We start from the raw sequence: 26,226 nt of genomic DNA on the forward strand, positions 1-26,226 counted from the left end.
CCGATATCTCTTCACAGATCTTGCCTTTACCTCCAAATTGCCCACCGAACACCTCGATAGTCGGCTTCAAACGCATTCCTCACAACCGACGACCCAGACCCGCGCACACCGCAAACGTCTACTCTACTAAACAAGAGAGACTGCCACAAAAGAACTGGGCTACTGGGCAGCGGTCACTCGGTGGTGAAGGTAGGGGAGTCCCCACGGGAAGGCTGGTGTCTCTTTGTTGAGCACGTCACCAAGGGATGAGAGAGTCACGGGCATGGATCCTCAGAGCGTAGCCTTCCAGCCGCGCGACGATTTCTGGCGTTTTCAGAGCGAAATGCTACGTGTGCAGGAGCACCAAGCCGAACTCGCCGATCGCGTCGCCCGCCTGGAGCGCAAGCAGGAAGACGACTCGCGTCTGAAGAACGTCTGGGGGACTTCATCGCCCTTTCCTTCGGTGCTGGGGGGAACACCCCAACAGGGTAAGACGCTTCACCTGAATTTGTGCATCTTTAGCTGAAAACTGTTAGTTCCCCTGCAGCAGCCAACCGCCGAACACTTCACGAACTTCGACGACCAGTCCAGCAATCTCATCGGCAATCTCCAACTTGACGCCGACGAGGAACCCCGCCGTGTAGGGGCCACATCTCGCGCGAACAGCGTCCGCTTCGATGAGACTGCCAATCACGGTCACTGGGCGCATGCATCGAGATCGTCGCTGGATTTGATACCCCGCACTGGTAGCAGCATGGGCGGGCATGTCATGAGCGAGCGCAGCTACTCCCACAAGTCAGACGGAAGGCAAAGTTCTGCCGGCCAGTCGGTGCATTCTATGGCTTCGGGTCGCGCCAACAGCCTCACTAGCTTTGGTCCGACAACGCCTCAAGACGTCCCAGGGCTGGCTCCTGGCTTGTTCATTCTCGGCTCCGTTCCTGCCATAATACGTTGCTGGCTCAACACCAACTTCAAACACGACACCTTGCTGTATGCAGCAGTCTGTTCAGGTTCATACACATCCTCTCTGGACTGGTACACAATTGAACACCTGGGCTTTCAGGATCGGGTCATTCTGGACGAGGACCGGGTTCGCAAGATCAAGCTGTCTGTCTACCTTCCAGAGGCTGTGCCTGTTTCAGCATCTTCACGATCCGACAGCCCGGCGCCGCAGCTTCCTTCGATAGGCGTAAATTTCACCGTCATCGAGGAGCACGACGCTGAGGTGAATCCAAAAGCCATTCAGATTTTCCTTGGTAGCGACATGCTTCGAGCACATAATGCCGACCTCCTTCTTTCATGCAACCAACTGACTCTGTATGATGATGACCGTAACAAGCTTCAGGTACCACTCGTCCGTCCTGAAGATGATCGCGCGTTCAAGTGCTTGCACGCTAGCGGTGCCTCTACGACGGATCCGAACCGCGCTACTTCGACTCTGGCTTCAGCGCACGCGCATCACACAACTCAGATGTCTAGCACTTCACCGACCCGTGAGACGTATTCGTCCATGGAGAAATCGAATGGCACAGGCCCAGTGACCAACTCTGAGGATGGCGGGTCAAGTGGCCGGAGGAGTCTCGAACAGCGTCCACAACCAGGCCTCTCAGCGTCAAGTCGCTCTGACAAGGATGCTCAGGAGCCGGGCTCTGTAAGTGGAGCTCCACAATCAGGAGCACCGCAAGCCATCTGGAGCAACTGGCGCCGTGACCAAGCGGAGAAGACAAACACGGGCTCTCTGGATTGGGCCAACGTGGGTAAAACCGCCAGCTCAGATCCCAGCTACCAGCGACGTGATACAGGCATCAAAGTATTGAAACCTTCTAAATCCACGCGTACTCTGTCGACGTCAAACTCATCGCCTGTGACCGGGCAGTCACGCTTCTTTGATGATGGAAAGCGCAGAGGCGAGAGCGAAGCAAGCAACCCTGCGGCGGCTCCTCCGGTGAAGAGGGGTGTGTCTGGGGACAAAGCAAGGGAAAATATGCCTGGCCTGTCGAAGCCTCGATCTGCGAATCCAGTAGGCGGTGCCTCTGCTTTCGCATGGCTGAACAGTGGCGGGTCAAAATGAAACGCGATGCTGCGCTTGTATCATACGTAACACCAAACGCCGAACAGAATACAGACTGTCGACATGGCGTCATGAATTCTACACATGCATGTGCTGTGGTTTCCCATGGTGTTGTGTGGGCGATTGTGACATGTACCAAACACAAACAGATGGTGTTCTGGCAGCTTCGGACACGCGACAGGGGGGAGCATTCACCGCGTCGCCAAGCTCGCTTACCAAGGTAGTGTCCGCAAGGCTGAGCGGTCGGACAGCGATAGTGACGACGGCCCATGTCACGGCGCTGCTCTGATTTTTGCGGACATTGCGCTGTTACCCCTCGTTTGTTCACCGCCGTGCTACTGTGTTTGTGAAGAAGACGCGCCATTGCCCAGGTACTGCGGCCCGCTGCATAGTCCTTGTCCGCCTTTTGCTTGCCCTTTCACCCTCGCTCGTCCGCCCTCTACCGTCTGCCCTGAAGCTCTTCGCGGGCTTCACGGTAGGCAATCAGCTTCAAAACGGCCTCCACTAATAACAAGAAGCGGAAGATCGTGGTCCCCGCACGAGACTCGTCCAACGGCGACGGCACGCATTCACCGAATGTGGGCAGCGTCGGTGTAGGGTCCCCTCGCTCCTCCCCGCAACCCTCAGCATCGCCGCCACGCTATCTGCCACCGCACCTGCACGACGAAGTCCTGGTCGACACGCCCGAACCAGGCACGCTCTCGGCGCGAGACAGCTACACCGGGGCCAGCTCCCCCAGCGAAGCCTACGCCAACCTGACCCTCGACAGCCGCGAGGGCTCCGTCACCGACCTGGACCGCACACGCACCACCGAAGCACATCCTCAACGGCCCCCTCCACGCGCATCCTCACCCGCTAAGCGCCTCCACTCCGACATGGACGACAAGCCCGACGCACACGGCACGCGCACCAGCGACGCGCCCTCGGCCGCCCGCGCCAGCAAGCCCCTGCCTACCAGCACACCACAGCGCAGTGCACGCGCAACTTCCGTAGAGATGGCTGACGCGCCCGCCGGCAGCAGCCCCGACGGCGACGGCGACGATGACGCCACTGAGCAGCAGGGGCTCCCAGACATCGACGTACAGGTGACTCGCGTCATGGGCATGATGTCGAGCGAGGCCCTTGTAGAAGGGCAGGAGGGCTACATTATTTCCGAACAGTGGCTAGAGCGCGTGTGGGCAAGGACGTCGGAGAACAGAGGCAGGCCCAACGACTTCAGCAGGAACGCGACCTTGGGTCCCGTGGGCCCTGTCGACAACTCGCACCTCGTCGACCCAGAACTAGCGCACGAGAACTTGGTCGACCAGCATGGCGATGACTTCGTCGCGCTCAGCAAAGAGACAACCATGGGCCAAGATTTCGAGATTGTGCCCCGCAAAGCGTGGGATCTGGTCCTTAGCTGGTACGGGCTTGAGAAGTCAAGTCCCGTCATACGCCGCTACGCCCACAACACGGTACCGGGCCAAGTCAGCGAGGATATTTCTTACGAGCTGCACCCTCCCATCTTTACCATCCAGAAAGTGCGAAAAACTCCCAACGCCGCTGACAGCACGAAACCAGCCGCAAGGTTCGTCGCGAGCCGCTACGAGAGCTTTGTAGCCTTTGTCGACGCTGCCAAGAAAGCCGCAGGCGTTGACCCCAACAACAAAGTTCGCATTTGGCGCATTCTCACGCCCGCCCCTACAGACCAGTCACAAGCAACACAGCCATCCGGCATATTGACACCCGACGCGTCTCCCCAGAACGGATCTCCTGTTACGCCCGCACCCACCCAACGGCCTACACTCGTTATGGCGGCCGACAGTTTCAGTGCTCTTGCCTTTGGATCAGAGCGAGAGCTGGTCACAGGCAAGGACGAGACGGCCAATGAGACGTTCAACGCGTCTCTGACGCTGGCTGACGCTGGTCTGACCCAGGACCAGATCATTGTACTTGAGGAGCACGACGACAAGGGTGAATACATTGCCGATACCACCAAAACAGCTTCCAAGAACAAGGCTGGTGCCCTCGCTGGCAAGGGCCTGCAGAGCAACCCCAACAGTGGTAGGAGCACTCCAACGGGAGGCCCCATGACGCGGGGAAGAAAGCAGAATGGCAAAGTTCGTGGCCACGTGGGACTTACGAACCTTGGCAACACCTGTTACATGAATTCCGCTCTCCAATGTCTACGGAGTGTCGAAGAGCTGAGCATGTACTTTCTGAATAACAAATGGAAAGACGAGGTCAACATCGACAACCCCATAGGCTTCAAAGGTGTAATTGCCAAGTCGTACGCTGGTCTTTTGAGCTCCATCTATGGCTTCGACAACAGCTCGTCTGTCTCGCCCAAAGACTTCAAACTCAAGCTTGGTAGGGCGAATCCCATGTTTTCTGGTTATGGCCAACAGGACTCTCAAGAATTCGTCAGCTGGCTAGTGGATGCGCTCCACGAAGATCTGAACCGTATACACAAAAAGCCGTACCGAGAGAACCCTGATTCCGATGACAATACCTTCCGGGACCCTGAGGCAGTCAAGCAACTCGGCGAGGTCTATCGGGAGAACCATCGAGCTCGGAACGATTCTGTAGCCATGGACTTGTTTAGTGGTTTTTACAAGAACACCATGGTTTGTCCGGATTGCGAGAAGGTCAGCATCACGTTCGACCCATACAGCCAGCTTACACTGCAGCTGCCGGTAGAGCAGTCTTGGTCCCATACTGTCACATACGTGCCCTTGTACGGGAAGCCTTGTCGAATCGAGCTTGACTTTGACAAAAATGCCTCTATCAAAGCCTTGAAGGAGTTCGTCGGCAAGCGCTGCGGCGGCGTTCCAGCCAACCGTATCATGGCGTCCGAGGTGTATAGTCACAAATACTATCGGCACTTGGACGATGCATCGTCGATAGCGGAGTCGAATATTGGGGCACGGGACGAAATATATTTCTATGAGTTAGAAATGGCTCCAAGTAATTGGCCTGCACCTAAGAAGAAGGGCGCCAAGTACCGGATGACGCTTTCGCAATCTTCCGACGAGGAGATTCCGGAGACCGTTTCACCACTCCACGATCGCGTCATCTTTCCATTGTTCCACCGCATCCCAAGCACGTCCTCGTATAGAGCCACAGGGCAGTCTATGGCGCTCTGGCCCAGCTTCATTGTTCTCACTCGGGAGGAAGCCAAGGATTACGACACAATCCTGAGGAAGGTTCTGTCTAGAGTCGCTGGGATGACTAGTCGCAAGATTCTTAGTGAGCTCAGCGGGCCAGAACAATCCCGCCCTGGGTCTGATGTTGTACTGACAACAGAAGAAGATGCGTCGCCAAACGATCCACAAGTCAATGACGGTTCTGTTGAGGGCGAGGACATTGTGGAGGTGACGATGACGGATGCAAAGGATACGCGTTTCGCTCAAGTCGATGAGGCTAACCAGGTTCCGGAAGTACTTCGGCCGGGTAGCTACATTCATCCGGAGTTCAGGTACGTACAAGCTAGTTCCAGGCCAAGCTTGTGACGCAAGGTCGCAGCTCCGGGACCGACCTTGGATTCGCGCAACAAAATACTGACTTAGAACAGGGCACTTTTCGAGATGAAGCACACACGAAAGAGCTCAGAGATTGTTACTACAGGTTGGAGTACCGTCGATTATTCGAAGCCACTTGAGCCTATCACCAAACGAGTCAGGATACCACCAGCTCGAGAAGAGTCTGTACAATCGTCCGCTGCTGGAAGCGAAACTACGTCTAGCGACGAAGACGAGGACGTGTCACAGTCCACGATTGTCGACGCCGACGCAGCGATTGATGCCGCCAACATCAGCAGCGACGAGGAAATGCAATCAGTCGAGCCGGCAGCACAAGATTTTGCCCGTTCGGGCCGTCAGAACAAGAAGAAGAGCAAGAAAGCGCGGAAGCATGAGCGCAAGATGGAGCGAAAGCACAAAAACAACAAGAACTTCAAAAGTAAGAAAGCAGGCAAAGTGCCAGACCAGCCGAACTACCCTGACGAACCTGACGACGAGTCGGATGAGAGATTGCTCCGAATGGGCGAGGCCCTTGTCCTTGATTGGAATGCCGAGGCCTATGATGCTCTATTTGGCGCCTCTACGGCGGACGATGACAGAGGCGCGGACGTCATGAAGAACATAGAGGTTCTCGATGACACAGAGCTTCGCGAAAAGAAAGAGAGGCGCGCAGCTCGTCGCAAAAACGGCATCAACCTTGATGAATGTTTTGTCGAATCTTCTAAGAGCGAGATTCTTTCCGAAGATAACGCATGGTATTGCAGCCGTTGCAAGGAGAGGCGCAGGGCGACAAAGACACTCGAAATCTGGACAGTTCCTGACATCTTGATTATCCATCTGAAGCGCTTTAGCGGGGCGAGAAACCTGAGAGACAAGATCGAAGATCTGGTTGACTTCCCTGTAGAGGGACTAGATCTGTCCGGCAAAGTCGGTTTCCCTGAAGGCAAGGATCTCACCTATGATCTCTTCGCAGTCGACAATCACTACGGTGGGCTTGGAGGCGGTCATTACACGGCCACTGCTCAGAACTTCTTCGACAAGCAGTGGTACGACTACAATGGTAGGCTTTACCGCATATCCTTTACACACAGTCACATTGATGCTAACTTCACTAGACTCCATAGTGTCTCGGTGTGAATCCGGCCGCAAGGCCGTATCGAGAAACGCCTACCTTTTGTTCTACCGCCGCCGTTCCCCCATCCCTTTAGGCCCTCCCTCTCTTCAGCAAATTGTAACCGGCGACAACAGCAACCCCGACTCTGATGAAGATGCGGACGACCAACAACTTCGCTCTCGGTCACCGGCGGGAAACGGCTTGCGCCTCGACGATTCGTCCCGCAATGGGTCGTCGAGCGCTGGCGCAGTCGCAGCGGGAGCCGTAGCCCTGCGCGGGGGTGGTTATCCGCACTCAGCAGCCGCGAACCGTCCAAAGAACGGAGTCGCAGCCGGGAGCCAGAGTGACGATGATGAGCTACCATCCTATGGCGACGATGAGGGCTACGCTGACGACGGTGCTTACACGTCCACTCCTTGGGAAATGGACGCTGATCAACCAGCTTGGAGCTTCAGCGGCCTTGGCAGTGCGAACATGGGTCGCCGTAACGACTCGGATGATGACGGCGCCGCGTCTGATACCGGAGCGATGGGTTCCGTAGGTGATGGAGAGATGAGCGAAAGGATGGAAGACTTTGATGACGATGGCGGTGTCAAGAATGGTTGGGGCGGTGTCGGCACACCCGTCGCACAGCAGGATGATGAAGTTGCCGAGATCAGGCTCGTCGGCGAAGACTGAGCAGATGGAATCCTACAATACGCAGGAGGATCCGTGTTCCCCTGGATGGCCAATCATTACATCTTTCGTTTGAGTGTATAGGTGGCGATCGTGGGCTTGGGAGACGAAAAGGCTCTCGTTAGATTAGATGGACATGACTGATGAACAAAAGGAGGATAGCATGGAAGGGTTGTACATGACGAACGGGACGGGATATCAAAGGTGGGTGAGGGTAATCATCCTCAGGGCGTTTTGCAAAAATAGCATTCGTAGGCGCATCCGTAGGCGTATCAATGAAGATCTTGCATCGTTCACCATACTATACAGTATCTTGAGATTGAGTCTCTCACGCCGCGCACTACTCGATCAGAACAACACCAGCCACGCCATCATCGCATGAACCGCACAGACCCGTCCATCACCTCGCGTAGAGCAAGAGCGGAGACAGGGATGCCGGATATCAGGAAGCACTAATGGAGTTGCGCGCAGCCAATGAGCAATTGACTCCAGGGGTTTCTACCACCGGTGTTTGAGGCTTGTAGGTTTGCCAGCCTTGACATTGACGTTCTGTTTCTGCCATGACGCTGTTTCTCCTTTTTCTTCACGGCCTAGCGAATGTGGCGGACATGGTACAAGGTCCGCGGAGTAGGTATAGACGGCGTATAAAGCGCTATAGCACATCATGGCGTGCGGCATACCGGCTACAAGCGTGATGGTACGCAACGGTTTTCTTCGTGAATGGGGCGGTTGATAAACGATGTGAAACGCAAAATCGGAGGCACGTACCTGCGTCCACGGCAGGCAAGGACGCTTTGTACGAAAGGTAATCGCGTCACATCCTCCAGAAGCCCCCTCCAGCCGCAACACCAGTATCCTCGCATACTTACCAACACAAAAAGCCCATGGCATTCCTGGAAAGATCGAGGTTCTCTGGTGCAGGAACAAAAGCGGGTAGAAGCGATATACAGCAAGGATGTATATTATCAATAGATCCAGGTCCGCCTATGACGATCACTCCTGGCCGCATCGAGACAACACTCCGAACCGCATACCCGGAACCTGTACCAATGTAGGAAATGACGATGACGAGCATTTCCTCATGCGAAACTAGCTGTTGAGATTTCTTGTCATGCTGTAAACCAGTTTGTACTCGGGGAGGGTACTACAGGTAATGCCACAGGGCGTATAAGAGGTATCGTGTTCTCGTTGTAACTGACCAGTCTCTACTACGATTCACTCGCTCAGTTTCGTTCCTGTGTATACTTTACCTCGTTCACTATCTTCATAGTCGTCGTAACCACCAACACCAAAATGCGTTTCTCCCACCTCGCCGTCTTCGCCCTAAGCGGCCTATCGCTCGCGAGCCCCGTCGTCCAGCAAAAGCGCCAGGAAAGCAGCAGCGTAGAATCCCTCCTCACCGATCTCCTCGCCACGGTGCAAGTCTACACCGGAGCCATCAGTACGCCCTCCCCCTTTGAGCCATCAGCCAAAACAAACCACCCATCACCTGCATTATACTAACAAATGGATCTTAGATGCTACCCTCGCGCCCCTCTCCACATCCTCATCTCTCCTGGAAAAGACGGCCGCAATCCCCAAAGTAGGCGAGCAACTCAACAAGATCACCGCCGCCATCACGGCTTCGACAACGCAGATCCGCGACCTCGCTCCTGCAAACGCTACGCAACCCATGGTGCCAGCCGAAGACAACCAGAAGCGGTCTACCTCTACCGATCTCGTCGACGTCTCCCAGCCCAAGGAGAAGCGTCAGTTGATCGCCGCTGGTGCCCTTCTCGCGCTCATCATTGTTGAGATTTTTGCTACGATTACCGCTGCGGTGGCGATCTTGGGTCTCGCTGGGCTTTTGGTGTTTATCAACCCGTTGACGAGCGCGTTGAGTCTTTTGATTCTCGCGGTTCAGTTGGTGCTTAATGTTGTGCTTGTGGGTGTTATTGCGTTGTTGAACAGTGTGCTTGGCGCCTTGGCGCTTGGGCTTAGTGGATTGTAGGGGATCAGTTTGGTTGCAGCAGTCGGCGGTGTGTTTGTAAAGATATGATTAGATCTGTTATGAGATTGTAATTCCTGTCTACTTTGGTGTCAGCACGGCGATGTTCCGGCGTCATCGAGTGACAGTGTGACCCTGGAGTGTAGTTGACTGATCGCCATCCCGTCGACCGCTTGTTCGCCGCACTGAGCGCGATAAGCTTCCTGTGACGATTGCACCGAGATCGTTAAGTAGCAGTGATAATTTTAAAAAGAGTTTCCTCATGCGAAGATTGCTAAAAATTGACACTTAGTGTCACGGTCCGGGCGCGTAGACGTTTTGACGAAGCGTAGTTGGCAGCACGGAAGCTGTTGAGATGTACGTGACTTGTCTCCGTTTATTCTAGATGCATGAAAAGATACTGGTAGACGTCTTACATACCCTTTGTGCTCCTTTGTTGATTGCTCCTTTGTTGATGAATGATCATTGTGTGGCAGTCGTGGTTGACATCAAGCGAGCCAAGCCTTCCCGTTCACAGTTCAGGAAGTCACAGTCACGTCAGCTCCTCACCACTCACAACGACTCATATGAGCGGCAAGCGTCGTTTCTTCATTCTCAAACGACCGTACAGTCACACCCCATGACTCACATCATGCACCTCTGGAGCAAACCTTCCAGCAACCCATACCTCGCTATACAGGTAACCAACCTCGCGCGATAGTGCACCTCTTACTTCGCAATGTCGGCGTATATCCGTGCACTACCTGATGAATTGTTGCTCGATATCACGGACCATCTGCCTCGTCTACCTCGGGACCGACGCGCCGAACTCGTCTCGTTGGCAATGGTGTGTAAGCGCTTTTGTGAGTGGATGCTAGAATGACATCCAGCTTGCCGTCTCACTGACACCTTCTAGACAATATCGTGGTAGACGTTCTCCATAAAGATGTCTGCATCGACATAGCTAAAGTACACAAACTCGTCTCTTTGTATGCCGCCCGACCCAAGCTCGCGCGACTAGTCAGGAGCATTGACCTTTTCCGGGACGCCGACACCGATGATGAGCGCACTTCCGGGCGTAAATCTCGAGGGAAGGAACGGGGTATTTATAAGCCTATCATGAGGTCGTCCGGCATTACAAGGCGCCTCCAGCTGATGCTAAAGTATGACCTTCGTCGAAAGAACGTCCAGGCAGACATGGCTCTTCTCTTGCTACAGATCCCCAACATACAGTGCTTATTGCTAGGAGGGTTATCGCATGGTGATATCCGCTTCCTCGATCCAGTGTTCTTCAACACCTCGTCTTCCACCGCGGATCTAGCTTCTTCAGACGCCCACCGCTGTCGGCCCTATCTAAAAGAGGTTATCAGAAAGCGACTCAAAGCGCGGTTGAACAAGCTAGAGATCCCTTTCGGTGGGCTATGGGACTCTGACAACGGGCATCGGACTTTCGATTTGAGCGAGTACGCTCACCTCACACATGTGACCACATGCGTTAATGAACTGATGAGGCCTAAATGGAAAGCATGGGGATCCGAGCCTGACTACGCACTTGGCGTATTGCCGAAGACGTTAACCCATCTTACGCTCGGAGGCACATGCTGGGACTTTGACCGTCTCTTGACTCATCTCGTCGAACAGAAAGCCACTGGAATATTGCCGAGATTGCGCAGCCTCACCATCTACACCCATCATCAAATGGGGCAAGAGGGCATGGGAGATGACCGCGCAAAGTTACCCAACCGTGCGCGATCGGATCACACCGCTACGCATGTCCAGGCACTCCAAGATGTCGGAATAACAGTGACACTAAGACACACCGGTCCAAATCATATGCGTTACTTCTGTCGGCTGAACATGATCGACACTGGTTATCGGTCCCGTCATGTGCTCGGGCAGCTAGAACCTCTAGAGATGCGAGGATACTTCGAGCATTGGCGGCATCGAGCGACTGATATGGAGGTAAGACGACTAGCGCATGAACGTATGCTGGAGCAAGAGGAGCAGCCAGAGGCATATGAGCCGAGTATACACGGAAATAAGAATTCTTGTACCGATTTTGGCGAATTTAATGAGGCTGAATGAGATGGTCTCGCAGACCTGGCCCTCAATGACTGAATAGATGATCTTGACATCCTCCAAAATGTTCCTTAGTTCGTTTCTCAGCACAGAAGCGCCTCTTACAGCCGATGATATCACAATCTCCAGTGTGCCCATGTTCGGTATCGTGTCTTTCCAATTCCCTCTTCGTGAGCAGCCTGTCGTCGTTGCAAGTCGCGCATTTGTGTATTAGCACAGCTGCGAAAGCTTTCTGGGCCTCGCCTGGCTTGGGTGGCGCGCAGGGATCGCGCCATCGAATTTGGGTCGTAGATGCTACGAAGAAGTCGTCGAGCCATTGCGGAGACCTGGGTGGTGACGGTGTATTATCCGAAGTTGTCCCACGGTTGGAGTTGAATTGGAATGGAGCATGGGGCTGAAGGTCCGTCGCCGCGGTCACGGTCGCAGTCCCCGTGACTGTGGCACTAGACGCTGGAGAAGCCGCAGCAACATCGACCGTATCGCATTGCATCGGGTCCTCTGGAGACACATCATCATCTCGTTCAAGCATCATACTCGGTAGTGGTTGTGGGTCCAGCAGCGCAATGACGAGTTTCTGGTCGAAGCTGTACTTGGGTAGATCGACGCCATCTCGCATAGAAACAATCCAGACGATTTCATCCTTCTCTTTCGAGCTTAACATCTTCGTCTTTGCGACTCTGGTCATCGTATTCAAGAAGTACTCGCTGATAACAGTGAAATAGGCTCTTTGAAAGATGCTCTGAACATGTTCTGGTACCATGTTACGCATGTTGAGCATGAACTCGCCCGTTTGACGCGTGCACGCCATGACTTGATCATAAGTCTGCGTCTCGGAGATGGGGAAAAGGCCTGCAGCCCATGTGTGGGAGGCATCATTGACGCGCCTTACATGTCTACCTGAGATCTTAGCGACCAACACTGACATGACCTCGGTACGAAGCGGCTCTTCGAAAGATTCCGCCGCTCGAACGTATGGCTGAACACCGTCCGCATCTTCGCATTCTGGGTCGGCGCCGCCATTGACAAGCATTCGGAGACGCGGGACGATATCAACAGCTGGGCAATCCGCAATGCACTTCCGTAAAGGACTGAGCGCGTCATGAGCTGCGCTGTTCGGATCGACGCCCTTCCCGAGAAGCACTTCAATATCGCGTAGCGTATCGGTGGGATGTCGTTTTGCGTTCGGACAGCAGCCGAGAACTTCGGATAGGAGCGAGGTACCGTCGTTTGTAGGCGTGGGTACAAAGGTGTCAATGAGCCACCGCGCAAAAGTTGGAGTCGAATGCCACAGCGCTTGGTGCTCAAACTTATCCCGACACAGAGACTTGCAAGGATAACCTCCAAAGAACGGAGGGAAGCTAGCACCCTTGCAAACAAATAGCCGGAGGCATTCAAGCTCGTCTGAAGAAAGTTTGGCAGCCCAATAAGGGCGATTTTGCAATGCCATGATGAACATGCCAAAGTTTGACTGGGCAACATGTTCTGGAGGCTTGCGGTGAACATTTGCCCCAGCACTAAGAAGCATTTCCAAAAGCGTGTGGCAGTTCTTGCGGGCCGCTGGGTCTGTGTAGATTTTCATTCGATGTAATAGGCATAGTTGCAATGCTGTGTGAACGCCAGGCTTCTCGGGCGACGGACCAGCATCTTCGACGTTGGCACCTCGGTTGAGAAGGATGCGCACAATGTCAGGTACATTCCAGAAAACTGCTTGACGTAAAGGAGTCCAGCTTGAGCCCGGAAGTCCATTGACCTCTGAACGACCTGGTTGGAGCAGTGCTTGAACAGTGTAAGTGCGCCCGTTTTTGATGGCATTATGCAATGCCAAGTCTGTTCCAAGTGGATGTTTGGAACCTTTTGCGCCGTAAGCAAGTAAGACCCAGATGATCGGTCCGCAAGGCATACCGCACGCAATATCGAATACGGTCTGATTTGGATGCTGCAAGATAACCATCTCGCTCAGAGCAGGGTGGCCAACGAATCGTGCGCCTGCTTCATCGAAAGGCAGACCAATGGGATGGTTGATGTGATCGACATTGTCGACAATAAGCTTTTCCAACTTCTGCAAATCGCCGTCTAGGACTGCACCGACCATGTCTAGTACTATGTCGGAGGCCTGCCTAGAATCTTGCGACGATGTCTCTTCGAAGGATGGCCGGAGACTACGATATGGTCAATACACACTGAGCGCACAAATATCGGATGATCAGAGAACTACATACTCTTGTGGCTGATTTAATAGACCCAGAAAGGTTGGCTGTGCGACCGTTCCGGCTTCATCAGCGATAAGAGTGGGTAGACTAGCTACAACTTGCCAACCACCCGTCTTTGTACAATGCTCTCTGGAAGTCGAGTCTGTCGAAATGGGTTCTGCGAACTCGCTTGACTCGTTGTCGTTCCCAGCGTTGCCATCGGAACTCTGCTCGCTGGGAAGCCTCGCTTTGTGACGCGACTTCGTGGCTCGTCGCGGTTTGTGCCTCATGATGCCCCACTCTTTCAATCTCATTCGATATGCGCGTGTGCTGTATTCCCCGTCAGCTATCAAAAGACAACAAACCATCATCTTTGCAAATACTCACGAAGCCCGAAATTTGTGTTTGCGTTCCATGAGCTCCTTGACCTCTTCCAGGGGCTTCTTCTGGACGAAAGAAAGCTCCTTGATCTCATCCTGCACCAACTCCCAGTCTTTCGTCATCCTTATATACTGCGGCCTGCAGGCCTGGTATTGCACCTTCGGTGGGCAATAGACACTGGTCAAGCACAGCAGGAGTGCGAAGGTGCGGCCTCAAGACCGTGCGCCGGTAGCTAGCCAGGATAGAGGAAAGAGCCTATGAGACTCTAGTATCGATGCTAGATGCGGTGCTAGGACCGGTACCATGAAGGTCGTTGTCCGATCCTGGAGGCATGTCGTGGTTATAACAACACGCACGAGGGGACGCGGTGTGCAAAAGTAGGCCTGAGTTCAGCTGACGGAACGCGAAAGTGCAATTCCAAGGCTTCGTATTGACTGGGTGGCGTGCATCGGGTCCAACGCGAATTGAGTTTAGTGTATGTGGCACAGCCTCAAGCTTCAAGCCGCGGCTTTGCGCCCTGCGTCGAAATCGCTCATAACCCTAAGCTCTTTCTTACCCTGTCGAATACAACAACGCGTAAGAAGCAGATCGCATATGTAATTAAGGGTCGAGAAGTCTACAAAGCTTTTATTCCATGCAGATTGCTGTCTTCCATACCATTGTAGGCTGCAATAATATTCATTGCTGAGACGTACGTGCCTAAGCGTATTCATGTAGTATCAGGACTCGCAGCAAAAAGGTCATCGAACCGCGTACAACAGCCATGGCTTTTGTATCAGTGGCAGGAGGGCTGCGCGCCATTTCGTTATAGCCACGCTAGCCAAGCTGACATCGCCAGCAAGAATACTCCCCATGTTTGCGATCAAACAGGCGGAGCCAATACTTATCACAGCAATCACGCCGTCATGCTGCATTTTGGTAATATTGATCAACTCACAGTCGACCATCCACTGCTCAAGGAAGGCAAGTTGCGATTAATAAAGGTATCATATGTACGAAGCGACGCTAAAACAGCAAACAAAAAGCCATAATCCAATCCTAACGACCGCCAATCTGGCCCTTGGGAAGAGGCTTTACCCACATGAACATGCAGTTGAGCGCAATGATCATGATGCCAATGATCCAGAAAACCTGCGCATAGTCCGTCTTGTGATAGCGGAAGATGATGGCGAAGATGATACCACCAAAGTTACCAGTCGCGCCAACGATACCGGAGAGGATGCCTTTGGAAATGTTAGTAGGTCTTCTCTCAATGAGTGAAGCAATCGGGCTTACCATTAGCGTGAGGGTGGATGTGAGGTACGAGCGCGAAATTTGCACCATTACCTGCCTCAAGGAATATGGCCATGACCGCAATGAGGCCAATCATCTCGCTGAGGTTGTGGGGGTCCACCTTTCCAATGACGATGCACATTATACCAGACATAACGCCGACGAAGTGGATCCAGAACTTCTTTGCCCAGAGGTTGCGACCGGTAACCTTGTAGATAAGGTCCGCAATGAAGCCACCGAGCGGTCGGGTAACAACGTTCAAGAGGCCGAACATAGCTGCCCAGCGTCCAGATTGTGTTTGACCAAGGGACTGGAAGTTCTTGAGGTAATAAGCACCAAGGATAGAGTTGATAGCGAGTTCACCACCGAAGGAGCAGAAGTAGCCCGCGCAGAGCATCAGTGTCTGGAGAGAGAACATGACCTTCAGTCCCTCTTTCAAAGTAGGCTTGACTACGACTTCGTGCTGGAATTCGTCCATGACTTGAACATCACCACGTCCAGCCTCTACGTCAGCGGCCGGTTGCTCTCGCTTCTTTTCGTCGTTGGAGGAAATCGATCCAGTGGTCGCAGGCTTGTCATCGAGGGCACCGGTCGTGGGGACCACGGAAGCTTGGTTGGTTTGATCGCTGCTAGACACTACGGTTGCCCCACGCTCAGACCACTTTCCGGTAGGCGTATCGTCGGTCAACAGCAGGAGACCGGTAGCGCATGCACTGATCATGATGAATGGAACGATGAAGGAGACTCTCCATGCGACGTGCGAGGAGAGACCCTGGTCCCTCTTCAAAGAGTCGTAGATAGCGGGCATGACGAAGCTGAAGAAAAGTCAGTGGAAGCTGCTTCATAGGGGACGTCCCGCTTACTATGTGATACCGCCGCCAGAGTTACCCCAGCCTCCGACCAAAGCGTTGGCAGTGCCGACAACATTCCTGTCGTAGAATCCAGTTGTCCAGACCTGGCATGGTACGAAGGTGCCGCCGAGAATACCAACAAAGAAACGGATGAAGTATAAACCCGTAGCGTTGTGGGCAGTACCAGCCAGAGCGGTCGGGATGGCACCGGCGAATAGCAGGCTGGCAAATGTAATGCGCGGGCCGAAGTGGTCGCACATGGGTCCCGCAATGAAGCGCACCAAAAGTGTTGCACATAGCGCGACGATGTTGGAGTTGGCAATTTGATCCTGTGACAAATGCATGTCCTCCTTGATACTCTTACTCAGCTGTGGGGATGTTAGTCTGTACAATTCGGACAGTCTCGTGGGTTGCGGGTGACCATACCAGAGGTGGAAACGCGTACCTGAAAATTATTAGCACTCATCAACGAAGGAGACCCACATGTGGGGAACGACATACCATGACCAGAAAGCAATGAAGAAGCCCAGGTAAGAGAAGAAGAATACACGACCATATTTGTTGATCGGATTCAAGACGGGAATAGATGTGGCCTTCTTGTTGTATGGGTTGATCTCTGGTGCCGACCAGAGCATGTTGATAGCGAACGGCATGATGAGTACCACCCGAGAGGTCGAGCCCTACTACGATACTGATACTTCTGAAAGGTAGGTCGGGAGAGTGTAAAGCTGGCGATGCTTTACAGACGCAATATGGAAGTTGGGAGCGGGCGCTTGCTGAAGCCGTGGCTCCAAACGGAAGCTGGAGGTTATATAGATTGATGCACAAACTCCAAAAATGATACTTCCGCGGTGAAGCACAGTGACGCACGGCTAAGGTTGTGGCGCAACTCGTTCCCCAGGCCAAGTGAGATCAGACTTCTCCGTGTCTGAATTCAGTAATATTGGCGGATTCGTTATCTTCGTTGGCGATGCCCAGCAGCTGCAAGCCCAATACTTCGGAGAAAGTATGCTTTGCCGCGCTCTCGGGTGCAGGCGATGTGTGCGATGAGCGCTAGGGCGTCAACTTGAGATCCACATGCTGCTGTAGCGAATTGAGACTCTTTCTCGACTGGCTAAAATGTAGCATGAAAGGCTGAATGTCGATGCGATGAGTCGTGGTTCGCTGGGGATGAGGTTTGACGCGGGATGGTGGGGGACGGCAGGGGCGTTCTCTTATCTCTTGGCGCTAGCCAGGCGAGAGACTAGACTCCCTGTAGTTGATGCCAGCAAGGATCCTTATCAGAACGTCTGAAGATAATATGAGTTGCTGCTTTTCCGCGGTCAGCATTTGACAAAATGCCTGTGTCGCTAATAACTCTTCAGCCTCAACAGCTTCCTGTTCCTAGTACGAGCATACTGTTCGTGTCGAAGAAGTGGCGTTGACAAAAACGACTGGAAGTAACGCAGCAAACAACAATGACAACTCAAGATCAAGACTTACTCTTGCTTCTGAAAAGTAGCTTTGCTTTTGACTTCTGGTGATGGTACAACCTTGATGTGACGGGAGTTGTGCGTCTGCCGCGTGCGTGTGGAGACGTGGCCCGATAAGCACAGAGCTTGGTGCAACGGCAACTATACCAGGCATGTGGGTGGATTCACGCCGTTGCACAACTCTTACAATCCCAGCTTGGATTTGAGATCGTTAATTGTTTGTCGATCAGCTCCTGTCAGGATATTGATGGCCTGTGAAACATGCTTGCACCAATCAAGCGAAGATTCAGTGCCTTATCTCGCATGACTGCAGCTTCCGCTCCGGCAACACGGAGTACGCACAGGGACTCTTGGAGCACATCGATGATCTGGGAGGGTATATGATCCTCAAACGCCTAGAGTTTAGTGCAACGTCATCCGCTCCTTGGAAACGCGGTATTTGAATCTCACAATGCCAAGGCTCGTCGATGCTTGGAGGCCAACGCTGGATGGATGTGACGACTTATCCCAAACTCCAAGAAGTTTTCGCAAGCGGGGTTTCTAGGCCTAGATCCTGACGTACGGTGGCTGCTACAGTCACTGCAGCGATATCGGAGGAAACGGGCCGGAGAAGGCATGTTGGGTACTGAAATGCTGTGCAAGAAGACGAAGCAACTCCGGGAATATCGAAAAAGATGGTAGTGTGGTGTGGGTAAGCTCCACAGTGGGCTCAGCTGCAGCCTTTTGAGCCTCATCCGCGGAGATCCTACGCTCGTCCTGAGAAAGTGGTACCCAGCCACCCCGTTCCTCGATCTGTCATCACACGACTTTGACTGAATACTTTCCGAACACCTTGGTCAAAAGTTTCGGGTCATACGGAGGATTTCGAAGGGTTAGCTGCTGATGTGAAGCAGGACCCGAGGATGTCTACGTTGTTAGACACTCCTGCGCGCTGTATTCCCAATACTTCCTCGCCATCTGCACACCCACCCCGTACATTGCAGCGCCACACACCACTAGCACATGCATAAGCTGATGGCTACTCCCAATTACGTCGCAACGCCGAGGGTACCATCTCTCAGGCACTCTCGCAGCGTACAACAAAGCTCCGGTGCCATGACAAACGCCTAGTCCAAGATAGTAGCCCAAGCTCATCCTACTATCCATCTCTTCCACGCCATAGAGATGGGTACCATGCGCTATCGGAAGGAATGAAGACGCTCCCAACAGGAGATAAAGCGCCGTACGGAGATGACGAGACTGGGGACCAGAAAAGGAGGGGTGCAGGGTAGTGAGTGCGCAAGCAAGGCCCACGACAGTAGCGAAGATACTGTAGGCTTCCTGTAGTGCAGGCTCGCATCTGAAAGTGAAGTGTGTACTGGCAATTGTCGTTCCATACAGTGGTATCACGATACCAAGGTAATCGAATCGGCCCGTCCAAGTGCGAACACTTTCGCTGTGATCGAGGAAGATGTGGTGTCTGTCAAGCGTCAGTACCATCTATTCTTCAAACTCAAGGCATGAGGGTTGGAGATGAAGATCAAGAGGTACTTACAAGAACGAGAAAAAGAAACACGCTATAACGGAGATAAAATAGACGTGGACGGCTTCATCGTCGCCGCTTCTGCTGTATCTATCTAGGTGACTCCGACGAGCAGACAGGTAGAAAACGACAGCGACCAAAAAGAAGGTAACGGTACCCAGGATATGTGACCATATGTTGACTGTCTCATTGTGAACCTGGAAGACGCTCTTGAGTGAGTGCAGGTAAGAGAACGTTGCTCGTCTAGTGACCATTAGCCCAAGCCGTGTGCTGTCTACAACACGAAAAGCTTACCGGTGGGATGTGAGTATGAACTCGTTGTCTCGCTGCCAGGGCACTGCGTTGACGCCGTTAGCTCAGGACATTCCTAGTATCCACTGGGAGTATTGTAGAGTCGGACTCACAGAGATCATCCCAGCCTATCAGCGCATCGTAACTCTGGGTCTCATCCGTACTATGAGTCTCCTTATCGTGCGCGTCGAATTGAACATGTCGCAATGTCGTTGATGTTCCATACCCGTCGCCATGGTTGCTTCCCTTCAAGATCCCCGCTTTCTCTCTAGCGTCTTGGCGTGTCTGTGATGTCATACTGCTAAGCTCAACTGAGGCTGATGCCGACTCCAGCGAATAACTTCTCGATGTTTTCAAGGATTCATGAATGGTAGAGTGATTTGAAAGTTGATGGCTGATGCTTTTGTGCCGACAAAGACATGCCCTACGCAATAGTCACCCACAAGTTCAGTCACCAAGCCGCCACGCTTCCAAGCTATGCACGGCCGTGACGCAGTCAATGAGTCCGCGGACCTCTTACGCCTCTCATTTTCTTATGATGCGGCCAAGATGTATCTAAGGAATGGGAAATGCTTCTTCCTGTCGTATGTCGTATCCTTGTGGACTGTAAAATCTGGGCAGCCCTTGCTCGCCCGTGTGTTTCTGTATCGCGAGGATCCTCACCCACTACCATCTTGGTCCTCGGCTTTCTACGCATGTTCACCTCACTCATAATTGAGGTGAGGTTTGCCAGATGGATGCTTCTCAACCAGGTAATCTGCGCTCAAGTGTTGATTGCAGCAATTTTGGAGTAATAGAGGCACAGACTTTGAGCAACTTGGTCAGTATTCATGGCAGGCGAGCTGAACAGTTTCACCTCGACTTTCGCATCGTTCGATGGATAATCAATGTTTCCTGAAGCAGTAGGTATACAACAGTCTCAGATCATTTCAGATGGGCACTGCATGGAGCGAGGCGTGGATGGCACTAATCTGAGATGCGCACAAAAGTACGGCACAAGGAATCGATAGCTACCAAACGAGGATGAGTCTCGACTCAAGTCTTGCAATGCTCGTCGTTTCTAAGTTTTAGTACAGGCATCATCTCTCATAGCAAGACAGAAAGTTCAGGGTGGAGAGCCAGCCAAGGTTTCCGTATTATTAATTCAATTACCGCGCTCGATCGGGCGGTTACTGTTTAACAATCATGCACCGTCATTCATGCCCAACAATGTACACCGAACCATATCCAATGGCACCCAGCATTCAAGAGATAGGAGTAATAATAGACGATAAGGGATTCCACGCGCATCAACATCGCGCGAAGATAGAGCACGGAGAGGGTCAAGGTCAGAGAAGTACGGTAGGACGAATGGCGCGGACTTTCGACGGGTACTAGACCAGGATCGCCGTACCTAGTTGGATTCTGAAGGAGAGGCATATCGTATCTCTTTTCGATTACGGGTTTAGAAGTCGGGAAATAGGTGCCCGTGGCTATTCGGACACGTCAGAATGTGGTCTACAGTATAAGGAGGACTCTGCACGCACGGGTCATCCCCTGCCTGACCGTATGCCTCCGTCTCCTCCGGATACTTATCGAATTGGCTGGCATCGCCAACGCCAGCTCGCACAGGTGGCACGTAAGGTGCATCAATGTCCTTCTTTTGTAGTCGGTCCCACGTTACTTCGGCGAACCAGGGGTGGTTCATAACGTCCTTGCTGCCGCCGTGCAAGTTGCCCAGTCGCTTGGTGAGGTCGGGTGTGATGAGCTTCTGCAGCAGGTCGTGGGCGTCAGGGTGGATGTATGGTGGGTACTTGACTCTCGACTTGAGGATGTTTTCGTAGATCTTCATGGGGGAGCCACCGTCCCAGAAGGGAGTGAAGCCGCAGAGCATTTCGAAGATGAGGATGCCAAGTGACCACCTGGCGTTGTTAGTGCGACTCGAGCCGGGGGAGACATTGCTACTTACCAGTCGACGGACTTGTTGTAGCCTTTTGACGCGACGACCTCTGGCGCCAGGTAGTCAGGCGTACCGCACAGCGTCCATGTGATGTCGGGGACCTCTTTCGCGAAGCCAAAATCGGTGATCTTGAGATGGCCATGGCGATCCAGCAGCAGGTTCTCGGGTTTCAGGTCGCGGTAGATGATGTTATGAGAGTGCAGGTAGTCGAGTGCGAGCGTAACCTCTGCGGCATAGAACTTGGCGACGGGGTTGGGGAAGCGCTGGAGGAATTAGTATCAGATACATGATGCCAGGCACGGATGCGACATACCTGAGACTTTCGCAGCAGACTAAACAGCTCGCCTCCTTCGACAAAGTCCATGACCATGTAGAGGTTCTTGGAGTCCTGGAAGGTGCCCCACAGGGTGATGAGGAAGGGGTGCTTGACCTGCTGCAGCATGCGGCGCTCGTCGTTGGTGTGCTCGACCTGCTTCATCTTGACGACCTGGGCCTTCTTCAGCACCTTGACGGCATAGAAGCGCTGGTTGTGCTTGGACTGGACAAGGTGGACGCGGCCGAAGCTGCCGGTGCCGAGGGTGCGCTGGATGGTGAAGTCGGTCAGCGAGTATTTGCCCTTGGTGACGCGCGCCTGGTTGAGGGGCTGCGTCTGGAACTGGACGGCGCCGGCATGCTTAGGAGCGGCGGCGTGGGCAGGCGTGTTGCTGGGGTGTATCAGGTTCTGTATGCTGGGGACATTGTGCGAGGGCGTCGGCGGCTGGTGTTGCTGCTGGTGGGCGTAGGCGGGGTTCATCGAGTCGGACGGCTTGGAGGGGGCGGCAGGCGCGGCCGGGGCCGTGGAGCTGGTGTTGCTCGCCGTGTTGGTCAGCGACTCGTTGGTCTTGGTCTTGTGCAGGTGGAAGGAGCCCGACTTGCGCGACGTCGTGGGCGTGATGGGCGAGTGGGCGTCCTTGACGGGCGACGTCGGCGAATCGAGGTCCTTGGAGCCGTTCGAGTCCTTGGTCCGCTTCTTCTTGAGGAAGCCCAGGGTAGGCATTGGAGGGGCGGCGCGACGAGTGCGGCGGCGCGGCCCTGCCTGTTCCTCGACGCAGTTCGGGCGATCTCAAGCACTGGGGCCAGGAATGCGCGGGGAGCTCGGGACGGGGGCGCGGCGCAGACGGCAGCAGGCGATGCGCTCAGGGGCAGTGGGTGTGCAGGTGCGCGGGCATCAGCAGAGCAGCGAGGAGTGTCGGCGGCGTGGGCGGGCGAGGCAGGCTTTGGGCTAGGTGATGGGTGGAGGTTGGGCTAGACAGTAGACGCTCGCTCGCGGGGAAGAAGCGTCGCAGCTACCACGCGCGGGCGGCATTGGCAACAACATGACGCCTGCGGCTCATCAAAGAGCCATGTTTCACGCGCCTGCACTGGCACCGTGTTTGCGCCCGCAGTCAATGGCATGCATCCATCCAAACTAACGTGTCAATGTCTTCATCCCTTCATTACATCGTGTCATGCCCGCCCGGGCTGCACGCGAAGCATCGCTGGTTGTTGCGTCATGCGTACCATGCGTGGTCGTCCCGGCTGCTATACCCAGCCTGCCTATACTGCGAATCGCTTCGTCGCGAACCCGTAAACGCCTAGCAATGCGCGCCAATACACATACATGATTATACCCAACGCCGGCCCATCTACAAACACCCCAAAAGACTATTGCGCAAACATGACTCGAAAGCGCCCAAATGGCACACGTTGCATCGTCAAAAGAAAACCTGGCCGTTTCACAGCTCATCAGCCACCGCATGGGTTTCATCGGCCCCACCAGACACCACGATCGGCTGGTACGTCTCCAGGTCAAGGCCGCACACTTCCATGCGCCGTTGCCGGAATCTCTCGTACAGCTTGCTCCACGCCTCTTGCGCCTGTGCGTTCTGAGGCCGCAGCTTGGCGCGTTCAGAAAAAGGAATGTCGTACTCCGGTCCTGGTATCTCGGGATCCGACAGCCTCACGAACGTCGTCGCCTGCTCGAATGCCGTCGCGTTGAAGTCGTCGACGACATTGCGCAGGTTCTGCGATTCGTAGACCACGTTGCCCATTGACAGCGACCACTCCGAGATCAATGAGTCCGGCACCGTGAATGTCTTGCGGAACATGTTGAGGTCCGACGTCGGATTTGTCGTGCGCATTGTCCTCAGCTGGTTGTAGCTCTGTTGTGACGGGTGTATCATCAAGAGTGATGTCGACATGTCGGTTCGTTCTGGCGTGGCGGGGTACGCTGCCATGGGCTCTGACTTGGAGAAAGCCAACAGTGAGTCCAGAGCCGATGCGTCGAGCAGCACGCCCGGACCTTGGAGATAGAGTAGCCGCTCGTAGTCTACCAGTGAGTACAGACTTGCTAGTGAGTAGGAAGAGGGCAGTGTGTCTGGCTCTGTTAGTCACTGCAGCGGGCAGCTTCCTGGGCTCAGCACTCACCGTCTGCGCCTTCCACAATAGGCTCCATGGGCATCAAAGTGACGCCATACCGCCTCGCCGCCGTTCGCAGCAGTCGCCGTGTAGTCGACATTTGCGGGCCGTATTTGTCGTCTTCAGATTCTACCAGCCACAGTTTGGGAAACATCAGTATCCTTTTGGCCGGGCTCTTCATCTTGTGTAGATCAGACAGCAGCATCACGGCACTGCAAAGTTCCACATGCTCTCTCACCACCTGCACATAGCCCAGGCGGCTCCAGTCCATCGTCTGCGCCGCAATATACTGCGCATATGTCTCGTCCACCTCCGGACGGCCGCCCATCGGTCTTGCCCATTTTACGTCCAATGTCGGAGGTTCTATCGGCTTGGGCGGGGGCAGAGGCTTGGGTAATCGGGGCTTTATGGCGGCTTGTAGAGAATGCACGTATCGTTGTTGTAATACCCAGCCCGAGAGGAAGAGGGCGAGTGTGAAGAGAAGAACTACCGGCGGCTGTCAGCGAATGCGAGTGCGTGCCCGTCGTGGGCCATGCGTACCAATGGCTGCCGACAGGATGACAGAGACCTGGCTCGAAGTAAGGAGAAGTCTCCCCATAACTACAAGTAAACGCTGGATGCGAAGGGTATAAGAATGCTATGATGGTTCAAAAGTGTGCATGTAGAATGGCAAGAGTAGTTCGTGCAGGAGAGCGCATGCAGTGGGCGGGTGTGACGTGCCCCGTGGATCTAGATTCCGTAGGGCTGCATGTTGATCGCTGGTGTTGAGCAGGCAACTATCGATTGCTGGCAGCACCCCGGCTCAAATTATCGCAACCATCAACGCGAGCTTCCTCCGCAGCACCATCGAACTACCAAACCACTAAACCGCACAATACTGCACGCGCATTTCCGAAGATATCCAAGGGCCATTCGACCTCAAACTAGCCACGAAACGACTGTTCGGCATCCCCACATGGCCAAACCGCAGTTCGACCGCGCAGACGCCAGCGCGCTCCTCGACGACCGAGGCTATCGCGGAGCCCTCATCAGAGGGCAGAACCCGGCGCTGCTCTTCGAAAAGGGTGTACGCGAGCGCATCACCGAGTCCTACTACTGGAAAGAGCAATGTTTCGGTCTGAACGCTGCGACCTTGTGCGACCGCGCGGCCGACCTCAAGTTTATCGGCGGCACGACTGGCATTACGGGCAAGCCTACACCATTCTTGTGTCTAGCATTCAAGATGCTGCAGCTAGTTCCGGACAAGGAAATTATCCTTGAATACCTCAACTTTCGCGACGACGAGGAAGATGGATCACCGGATGGCGAGGCCAAGAAGGAGGAAAACGGCCACACATCCGAGGACGAAGACACAACCAAGAAGGCGCTCGATCTAAACGCTGCAGGCAAACTCGGCGACTTCAAATACCTGCGGTGCCTCGCTGCCTTCTACATTCGCCTTGCCTGGGAGCCCGTCGAAATTTACAAAACCCTCGAACCCCTCCTCACCGATTACCGCAAGATAAAACGACGCCTCAAGGATGCCTTTACCCTCACGTACGTCGATCAGTTCATCGATGACCTCCTCACAAAAGACCGCATGTGCGCGACGAGTCTGTGGAAGTTGCCGTTGCGGGCGAACTTGGAGGACTTGGATATGTTAGAGCCGAGGGAGAGTCCGTTGGGTGACGAAATCGATGAGCTGGATGAGGAACTAGACAGAAGGAGCGATGGGAGTGTGCGGAGCTACAGAAGCAGGAGCTATGACAGCAGGAGCAGGAGTCGGAGCTACGACAGTCGCAGTCGCAGTCGTAGTCGCAGCCGCAGCAGAAGTCGAAGTCGAAGCTACGATAGTCGTGATCGCGAGAGGAGTCGCAGCCCAGGCGAGCGGAGCCGGTCACGGAGTAGGACACATAGTAGGAGTGGGAGTCGCAGGCGCGATTAGAGTCGCAAGGACAGCGTGATGCTAGCATGTAAGGCTGCGCATCGGATTTAGCTTTATACCCATCTATGTAATGAAGCGTTCAGTTACTATTTCCATCGTCGCATGAACACCACTCGATCCTGCGTTGCAAGTCGCACACGATGCCACCACTCCCAAGGCACGTGCAAGGTTCGGCAAGCTCTCTAATAGCATTATACTAGTTAAAGCGACGGCCTTAAGCCTTAGTTTGTGTCACACTTTGTAGAGATTAAATTTTCTTCTATCTAAATACTAATAAAGCTACCAGCTTAATTATCTTAATAAGTTAGGATTACATTTTGCCGCACCATGAGAGCGCTTCCGACCCCAGCCACAGCAAGATATATGCAACGCTCACCCACCACGTCGCTGCCACGCAGTCTCCCAACTGATACTGCACAAAGGCGCCCAAGTCAGCTGCAGGTTCCCTCCCTATAATTCGAACCCTCATGAACTTTACGATCGAGAAAAGAGGAAGGAACACAACCCCTCCAGCAAACGAGAGCCCAGTCCACGATGGAGCCCTGGACGCCTCCTCATTGAACAG

At 53.9% G+C, this 26,226-nt stretch overlaps 7 protein-coding genes across 7 annotated transcripts; 3 read left to right on the plus strand and 4 right to left on the minus strand.

Annotated features, from left to right (window-relative positions):
• Positions 1–322: 322 nt before the first annotated feature.
• Positions 323–7,342, plus strand: J4E90_009230 (uncharacterized protein; the record flags this gene model as incomplete). Its single annotated transcript, XM_051438749.1, has 5 exons — positions 323–467; positions 516–1,999; positions 2,569–5,507; positions 5,604–6,610; positions 6,666–7,342. The coding sequence occupies 5 exons, from the start codon at positions 323–325 to the stop codon at positions 7,340–7,342; spliced, it is 6,252 nt and encodes a 2,083-aa protein (XP_051287412.1).
• A 1,290-nt stretch (positions 7,343–8,632) lies between these two features.
• Positions 8,633–9,329, plus strand: J4E90_009231 (uncharacterized protein; the record flags this gene model as incomplete). Its single annotated transcript, XM_051438750.1, has 2 exons — positions 8,633–8,780; positions 8,857–9,329. 2 exons carry the CDS (start codon positions 8,633–8,635, stop codon positions 9,327–9,329), a joined length of 621 nt encoding a protein of 206 aa, XP_051287413.1.
• Positions 9,330–11,412: 2,083 nt separating this feature from the next.
• J4E90_009232 (uncharacterized protein) lies at positions 11,413–14,076 on the minus strand (the record flags this gene model as incomplete). The annotated part of the gene is made up of 3 exons (XM_051438751.1): positions 11,413–13,543; positions 13,604–13,903; positions 13,961–14,076. 3 exons carry the CDS (start codon positions 14,074–14,076, stop codon positions 11,413–11,415), a joined length of 2,547 nt encoding a protein of 848 aa, XP_051287414.1.
• Positions 14,077–14,992: 916 nt separating this feature from the next.
• Positions 14,993–16,730, minus strand: J4E90_009233 (uncharacterized protein; the record flags this gene model as incomplete). The annotated part of the gene is made up of 5 exons (XM_051438752.1): positions 14,993–15,177; positions 15,230–16,041; positions 16,090–16,445; positions 16,504–16,522; positions 16,579–16,730. The coding sequence occupies 5 exons, from the start codon at positions 16,728–16,730 to the stop codon at positions 14,993–14,995; spliced, it is 1,524 nt and encodes a 507-aa protein (XP_051287415.1).
• Positions 16,731–20,806: 4,076 nt separating this feature from the next.
• TPK2 (cAMP-dependent protein kinase catalytic subunit) lies at positions 20,807–22,337 on the minus strand (the record flags this gene model as incomplete). Its single annotated transcript, XM_051438753.1, has 3 exons — positions 20,807–21,263; positions 21,311–21,564; positions 21,615–22,337. The coding sequence occupies 3 exons, from the start codon at positions 22,335–22,337 to the stop codon at positions 20,807–20,809; spliced, it is 1,434 nt and encodes a 477-aa protein (XP_051287416.1).
• Positions 22,338–23,055: 718 nt separating this feature from the next.
• J4E90_009235 (uncharacterized protein) lies at positions 23,056–24,335 on the minus strand (the record flags this gene model as incomplete). Its single annotated transcript, XM_051438754.1, has 3 exons — positions 23,056–23,696; positions 23,747–24,223; positions 24,278–24,335. The coding sequence occupies 3 exons, from the start codon at positions 24,333–24,335 to the stop codon at positions 23,056–23,058; spliced, it is 1,176 nt and encodes a 391-aa protein (XP_051287417.1).
• Positions 24,336–24,692: 357 nt separating this feature from the next.
• Positions 24,693–26,071, plus strand: J4E90_009236 (uncharacterized protein; the record flags this gene model as incomplete). Its single annotated transcript, XM_051438755.1, has 2 exons — positions 24,693–25,454; positions 25,970–26,071. The coding sequence occupies 2 exons, from the start codon at positions 24,693–24,695 to the stop codon at positions 26,069–26,071; spliced, it is 864 nt and encodes a 287-aa protein (XP_051287418.1).
• Positions 26,072–26,226: the final 155 nt, after the last annotated feature.

This window comes from Alternaria incomplexa (assembly GCF_024043165.1).
Source record: "Alternaria incomplexa strain BMP 0042 chromosome Unknown scaffold_15, whole genome shotgun sequence".
Lineage (NCBI taxonomy): Eukaryota > Fungi > Ascomycota > Dothideomycetes > Pleosporales > Pleosporaceae > Alternaria > Alternaria incomplexa.